General features: G+C 44.2%; 1 protein-coding gene across 1 annotated transcript in view; it reads right to left on the bottom strand.

Annotated features, from left to right (window-relative positions):
• Window positions 1-7942, bottom strand: part of jcada (junctional cadherin 5 associated a) — a gene marked incomplete in the record, with an annotated part of 22766 nt that extends 14824 nt beyond the window's left edge. The window contains 2 exon segments of the mRNA XM_078096969.1: window positions 1-183; window positions 7772-7942. Of these exon segments, the coding sequence (XP_077953095.1) occupies window positions 1-37 (37 nt within the window).
• Between the last annotated feature and the right edge of the window lie 589 nt (window positions 7943-8531).

Below are 8531 nucleotides of genomic sequence, written 5' to 3'. Positions count from 1 at the left end.
ATCCATGAGAGATGAGGAGGTCCTCCACACTGTACATGGTCGCATTTGTTTATGCCTCCGTATTTTCTTTTTTTCCTCTCTATGCCTTTTTTTGTGAGAGAGAGAGGAAGGTAGGTCGGTTGTCAAGGCGTCTCTTTGTGCAGCGGCAGGATTACCGGCACAGCTGCGCAGCTAAGGCCATCACTGAAAAAAATAGAGATGGGACAACATGAAGAGAGAGTTTGAAGCAAAACCCAATATACCTTATAAAAGTCCCCAAAACAACAAAATTCTGAGCTGCCTTGACAAAAAAGGTCTTCCTGGCATGCATTTGCAATGTGTGTCTGTGGGTGGAAATAATTCGCGGATCAACACTAAATTAATCTGTTAATTATTGTTCAAGTAATACTGCCAAATCATTTTTTTACTCTCCTGCTCCTCAAATGTTAATTTTGGTTTACGGTAGGCAAATGACAATACCTCAATTAATCATTGATTAAATTAAATACTTCCAATGATTGATAGAGAAAACCCAGTCTAATGCTGAAAGGGTTTTAAATAGGCCTAAAGGTGGAATGATCTCAAACACTGATGAATTCTAATGACCGTCATACATTATGAAGGTAAACAAAAACTACATCTTTGGCTCTCTCCCTCCACAAAAATGACTCTGCTACATAAGTATTGGTATCATGGCCTGACAAAAAATTGAATTGGTGATACCCAACATCATCTGCTAATGATGTAACTTTGAAGTCATACTTGTTGACAAGACAGTTATGTGCCCCCAGTGGAGAGTATTCAATACTGCATACTGCCAACAACCTGGCTGTGCTTAATGAAAAATGTCACTCAGGAAGAGCAGCGTCATACTCGTCACTGTAATGCGATGCGTACATAGAGTTTAAAAGCCAATCACACAAGAGCATCGTTCAGTGGTACAGCCAGATTGCTCGGTTTTTCTTAAGAGAAAAAGCCTGGCGAAGCAGACTTGTGGAAAAATGAATTCGGCAATGACCAGATTAGCATTTCGTTTTGCTTCTTAGCATTTAGCAGTCCCATATAGATGACAAAATCCATCTATGATGTCTTGAATCAGAGGGCAACATCGGTAACCCCACCACCCTCAACCCCTCCTAACTCTATATGCCTCCCTCTCCCTACCTCGTACCTGAACCCAGGGATAGACTACTAGGTGATTAATAGGATCCAAGAGCGTGAAATGCCTCTCTTTGTATGTCTGGCTCTCTAATACGATTATCCTTTTAGCGTAAAACCTTAAACCTGTTAGTTTTGGAGGATTGACTCTTGTCGCTTATCCAGTTAATACTGGTTGACCTTAACTCTTTCCATTTGCGATTTGTCTAATCTCCTCAAAGGAGAGTCTAGCTCCGAGTTTGGTCAAGAAGGTTCTGGTGACCGATGTTCATAAACAAAAAAAAGGGGTAGTGCAGTTTTTCACATTTGTTAAACAAAAAACAGGGTCAGGCACAGTTTTTCAGTTATTTCATGAACTGTAGTTGAACCTTCTGGGCAACAAGCCACCGACCATGGTCAATAACACCAAATAATGTGAAACATGGCAAAATGGAACCAAAGTGTTAATATTCTTGGTATTCTGTCATAACAGACTGTTCAAACACATTTGATGTTTTTTCTCTGAAAACACGTTATTCTATATATTAGAAATAGGCACCAAGTGTCCCTGCAGCATTGGAGAAGCCTGTATCACACTCTGATCAGTCAGATTAGTATCAACACCTTTTTTTCCTGTAGATGAGGTTCATCCTGCCTACCAGCCAAAATGCTGAGTTAGGCCAACTGGGCCTTGGGTCAAGGGCTATGTTCATAATAATTTGCTTTTGTTATGATTGTAGAACATTAACCTGTTTTATCTGCACGTCCATATGCCTTCTAATCTCGCTAAACCCCTTAATCTGAGGCAATCGGTCTTGGGTGTCATCACCCAATGTGGATTATCTCCATCGGTAAAAGCGAGGATTCCCTCCTGTAAAGTGACCTGCCCACATTTAGTCCTCCGGCACGAACGCCCCTACCCTGCACTCCTCCCTTCCCATGGCAAGCCCCGTTTAAATACTGCTAATGCTGTTATGCAATGGAATTACCCATTTTATATCAAATAAATAACGTATGCAACAATGGTTGGCTTTCATCTCCCTCAACACAACAACATTGTGTTTCGCTACAATACTGTCTTGTGTGAAAAAGACTAGCATTACAGGCCCTTTTGATTTGGGGGGGTTGGGAGGCTCATTCAAACAGACAGATTAAAAAAATATAGTTTAACAGAAAAGTATGCTAAATATGAAACCCAGTTTTCCTCTACGAGACAATCGGTTTTGGGGTAAACTTCTGTCATGGTTACTGCTTGTTTGTTAAAAACAGGTATAAGATTCTTTTTTTTTATGATGCACAAGGAGGCTGCGGAGAGTAGACAGTGTCTCAAACGGGTAGGCAGGTCCAGGACTGAAACCCAGAGTTTGATAAAAACGCTACTTTTAATAAATCAAAAAATCAAAATTCAAAAACACCAGGGGGGGGCGCAGACATGGACGGGGACCAGGAACTCACGAAACACAGGAACAGGATTCATGGGAAGACATGAAGACTTACATTCAAAACTTGGAGACTTCCATTCAATGACGCAACAAAGGACAAATACACTGGGAAGGTGCAGGTGATTGGACATGGCAGACAATCACAGGGGATGACAGGACAAGGCAGGAAGTGAAGTTAACCCAGGGACACAAGAGGCAGGAAACTACAAAGTAAAACAGGAAATAAACCCAAACAGGCAGGGCTCCAAACTAACTTCTTGCCAGGTTGTACTGGTGCGCCTTACTTTTTTATTTAGGCGCACCAGCACATTTCAAACAAGAATAAGGTATAGGTAAATGGAAAAAAAAAACTATGGCTACGGCTGTCACGATATCAAAATGTTGTTGTACAAGTATTTAAGCCACTGATAACATAATGACAATATAATAGCATAGTAATAGAAGTACGCTATTTCAAAGAACGGAGAATGTTTTATTTGTCATAGTTAGACATTAGAATTGGAATGTTAAAAAATATATTCTATATGAATAAAACAGTGCAAGGGACACCGAGCGGGCGAAGCATCGGGCTTTTAGTTGGGTTCGAGAAAATGTGTCCAGCGGAAAAGCACGCCGCGGCAGCCGGGGAGGTTTAACCCGGGGCTTTTACCACCGGCAGGGCGACACGCTCCGCGACTGCAGGGAATGACGGAGCGGCCCGGTCCCGATAACAATTGGCCGGCCCGGGAGGAACGCAGGAAAGAGGCGAAGGAACCAACAGTAGTTCAGGTTGAAAGACTGGGCCGATGGTTGCTGTTTTAGGTGAGATTTTAGCTTAGTTAGCTAAGTTGGGTTCACTGCTTCTCTTCACCTTCAAAAGGGACAAAGGCAGCGCGATCAACCTAAATGCTCATTTATATTTAAAATGAATGTCGCAGCACAAAAAATATTGCACGTGATTTCAGAGAGTGTACGATATGTCATTTTATTGCATATTGCGACAGGCCTATCTAGGGATTGGTGTCTTTTCATTGTTCTTCATCTCAGCTCTGACGTAACTGGTTCACTGGTGTTCAGGTCGCAATTTCAATCACACAGCATGGAGCAGTGTAGGCCTACAGGAATATCTGGACCACAGTCAATCAGAGACATCTTAGAAGCATTTTAGTTGCACCCGTACAAATTTGGGTCGCACTCTAGAGCCCTGGTAGGCTGTGCCCTGACTGGCGGCTACACCATCGGCAACAAGCTGCAGAGGCATGACAGTTTGCGGGTTGACAGTTTGGTGTCAGCTTTTTATTCATGGCCCAACTGAGACGAGGGCATGGTGGAGAGGTGTAGATGAAGGGAAACAGAGGGACAGCATGGGTGGCAGACAATGCAGGATGGAGACGTAGCTCGGGCTTCGGGGAGAACCAGAATATCTAGTAAATATTATAAAAATATAACAGATAGCGAGGGCGGGCTACAGATAATGTAAATTAACTTTTTAAATAGTGAGCAGACGTGACAGTCAATGAAAATATAGCATGCAAGTAAAAGAAGATTAAAGAACACTGAAATGTGTGAAAATAGCACATCCCTTCCAAAAGTGCACTAAAGACAAAAACAAGTCTGGAATGAACAGGCCCATAGCAATAAAAAACACCCCAACAAAAGGAATGAGCCTGGAACCATTGAGACTTTCAGTCCAGTCCGCTTCCTAAAAATATTCCACCAGAGCCGCACCTCTCCACCACATTGTTGCCAGTCTCCTTGGATCCACAACAACTGACCTGAGTGGGTGTGCACTTGGCTCGTCTCTAGCCTGCATTTCTTTGGACTGTGCACGCACATGGGACTTCTCAGGGATGACAGCCTATCCCATTCAGCAGACAGCACCACACCGGGGATTGCTTATCTGGGTGACATCACCGTATCCAGCGGAGGAGCTGAAAGTGAGTTGGGGGGCATATCATCTGCAGTAATTTCAGGAAAAGAGGTTAGGGCAACTATGACCAAATATGCAGTGGTTTCAAACGTGAGCTGAAAAACTCTTCAATATGACTGACAAGTGATCATCACCAGCATCCAACACAGCTCATCACCACAGTGACCCCCATGTGCTTCATCGGGCATTGGAGCCCTCATAGAGGAGAGAACAGGGGGGAGTTTATTACACCATACTCCAACACATCCCAGTCTGAATTAAGACTGTCAAAAAGTACTCCAGCCGAATGTTTGTCAAATGCAGCGTTAGTGCTTCAATCCAAATAAAAAATGTCAATAACAACTGGCTCACACAATAGAACGATATAGTTGCTCAATAACGTACAAGGCAAAACTGTGTGCCTTGCCTCTTGCAACCACTGACGAAGCAAGGTTTTTTTATATCAATGGACTCATTTCCCCATTGTATGGCGGGCTTAGCTCAGTTGGGCTGAATACTTAGCAATTTGACGTCATGGGATTTCCTTCAAGTCAATGCATGTGGAGTGGGATTTGGGGCGTTTGCTTTAAAATGCTGCAGCACTTGCCAAAAGTTGAAAAAGACAGAGACCATTTCATTCAGGGAAATGAAGACAAAAGATAACGGAGGGGTTAATAGTCATGGTAATCCACCAAGGCACTGCTCTGCAGCACACTCGGCTTCATCTGCACTGAACTGTTCCAAACCCATGCTGTTTTCTGAGCACGCAAAACTGGCTTCATGGTAATTAGTGTTTGTCAAGGTCTGGGGCTTGCTAGAGATGACAGTGGAATGGTTTATCAGCCAGAAACACAGTGATCAAAGGGTTAGCGCGCTACGGCTTCCTGCTAATCGAATGTATGTATGCCGTATGCCTCTTTTGTCGAAGCATTGTCGAAGGAAAGAGTAATAAACAATCCAACATAGATACATGTTAGCAATCCAAAGCCTTAAGCTTCATTAAGGCCGGTTATGCTCATCTGATGTCTAAAGGCAGCTGACAGGACGTGGCAACAGCAGAACTGTGCTGACACTGACAGTTGACTGTAATGCAGATTATCAAAAAGGGCTCTGCCATGCCATAGAAGTAAAGCATTTTCATGGTGAATGTGGAAAAGGGAATGTGTGGAAATAAATGGTCAGGGTTATCTCAAGGGCTTACGTCTCACACGGGCAGTTCGACACATGGGCATCAACCGACTAGCATCCAGCGAGGACATAACGGTATCTCAGGCGGGACTAAGACGGCAGTATTTGGATCACATTCACTGCCCTCACTCTGAGAGAGGCATACTGGCAGATTTCAGTGGCTTTCACACGTTGATGGCTGGCTGTGTCCGCCGGCCTCCTTCCTCCCGCCTGAAACACCTCTGCTCTGACATCACAAGTGACATCAGGCATCCCAGGGGATCCCTGTAGCCGACATCAGATGAATTTCAAGGGCTTTGGTTGCTACCGAAGTCTGATAAACACAACTAATTTTCTTGATTCACTTGACCTAGAAATAAAATTGAAGACAGGCGGGAATTGGATTAAGTGAGAAAGATAATCTGTGAAACGTAATTACAAACACGTGCCTACTCACACCGCAATAAGATCTCACCCTTTTCCTGTGAAAATGCAGGTAGCTAGCGCTTTCTCCACGCTGGAGAAGCGCTGGAAAAAAAATGCGTCTTTGTTGACATTTACCAACAGCTTTGGATGTAAACTCGCTGAGATATGAAAAGTCTTGGCAACAAGGAGCAGATCACTCGCGGGCAATGATAACAGTACTTTAAGGACACACACAACCCATATTAATCAGAGGTCACAGGTCAAATCATGGCTTCCTGGTTGCAGCAATATGGCCTTTAGAGGTCCCACAGCGACAGACCTAATTTATGTCCCCACATCTTCCAAGAAGTAAAACCATTAAGCAGTTGCAAACACTGTGGCATAATGTGAGGTGCGAGTAAAGAGCTGAGCAGTCTTTAATCAATCCGGTGTTGTAGGCCATTAAATATTAGAACGCTGTAAAAACCCTTTTCGAGTTAAACGTTCAATATCAAAACGTACATCTCAAGCACATTATTTACTGATTTCAACAAACTGGCAGCAGTAGGCCAGCAGTAGGCATGTGGGGGGTGGGGCTGGGGGTGTAGGAGGAACGAGAAGAGAGGTCAAGCACCTACCTATATGAAAACAGCAGGTGTGACAAAGTGACAACATGCAGACATCAAAGCCACCTAAACGTTCATTTGGCGCACAGAAGAGTCCCGGGCGCAAACTGAGAGCGACACACTGACATGACTGTTGTCGTCACGTCGTCGCGAAATGATTGACAGGCTCGGCATGATACTAGCCTCCCTGGTTCCGTTGTATTCCTGCCGTATAGCTTCCTAGCCTAGCCCCTGCGCGCGCAATTCACGATAAGGGGAGAAGCCACTCCGAATCCCGTTAAAAACATCTGGCTGTTTAAGGTTCCGTAACGACGAAGGGATACCCGCGCATACCCGTTTTGACAATACTTTAGAGCTTATACGGATTAGTACAGGTACATGGTTAAATTCGGCAGATGGATGACCCACTATACCGAATGTTTTTCAATGATAGCTCTGTTTTATAACTCCTCATTGTCTCCCATCATAGCGCATTGGGGATGGAATGCCGCTGATGGAATCTAAGGCAGAGCAATTATAGAAGTTAAAAATCCTATTTTAAGTACTAATCAGCTGTTTGGAGTCACACGAAAAGCCCCCCTTCGAATAGCAGACATGGCCGCAGTGATAAGATCTCGTCTGGGGCTCCTGTCTCGACATAAACCTCTGCTCGAAAGCTAGGACTCATAAAACTGCCTAATTTGAACGTAGTTTGGCCTCTCTTCCAAGTCAGGGGCAACGGCACATAATGGTGCTAACGCTAGCCCGCCTAGCTCCATCGACAATCTTTAACCTTCAGCCGATGGGAGCGCGTCTGCAAACAGTGGCGACTCACCCACACACTCAAGTTACAGACCGACAAAATGAACACCGCCATCCTCGCACTCTTTCACTTTGCAGCGCCTCGCCCTGAAAGAGTTAGTGTCTCCCCTTATGTTCTTATCCCGGCGGAGGAGGCAGGGACGAGCCGGACCGGAGCGGCTTTGGCTGTTAAGTTGAGGCACCGCTGGAGATATTGACCGCAGAGCAGATGGGCTTCCCCGCCTCTGTTAGGCTCTTCTCGGACGAGCGCACGAGACGCGCAGTCAAATAAAAAATAGCAAAGCGCCGGGAAAAGAGCGAATTCCAGACGGTTATGTCGCTCTTACCTGTGAAATGCCTCGTTACGTCGCCTCCTGGGCCCCCTGCGCTCATCCCCGCCGCTGCTCCAGACGGACTGAGCTGGAATCTGCTGAGGGAAAAACAGCAGCGAGGAGAAATCCCTCTTTTCCAGCGGGGAGGCAGCTGGATGCTGCTCAGCAATAGGGACACTCCAACACAGTGTGGCCTCGTCTTACAGACTCCGTCTTTATATATCACTGGTCGTTAGTATAGGCAGACTACATTCAGTTATTAAATCATTCACCTACTCTAATTATGGCTCTAATCAAAAGGATGGATGCCCGCTTATATATCTTATCTTATTATATTATATCATTGCTAATAACAATGTGAGATAACCATCACCTCCACACACCTCTAATCATATATTTCTTTATGTTAAATACGTATTTATGTATGGCATACGTACATGTCACATATTATTTTGTATTTGATAACCTATATAATATGTTTACATGCAGAACTAGAATAAATCTGCAGTGATTTAAAAATTGATGATCATTGAAATTATTTTTAAAGCAAATGTTCTCTTGGCCCAGGTTGTTGAAAATAAACTCCAATACACTTATTGGCTGGAATTTCCACCACATGACCACTTCTGCAGAGGAAAAATCATGCTTTTGTATTTCAACAAACTTGTCCATTTTTTTGTTTTGTTCTGCAATGAGGTTTGTCAAAAGCCTGCTTTACACCCATCTGGCTGTGGGCCATCAAATCTTAAAGTTGTACTGCCTCACCACCTCTTAC

This window comes from Gasterosteus aculeatus, chromosome 21, assembly GCF_964276395.1.
Source record: "Gasterosteus aculeatus chromosome 21, fGasAcu3.hap1.1, whole genome shotgun sequence".
NCBI lineage: Eukaryota > Metazoa > Chordata > Actinopteri > Perciformes > Gasterosteidae > Gasterosteus > Gasterosteus aculeatus.
This window is presented reverse-complemented; position numbering and strand designations above follow the sequence as displayed.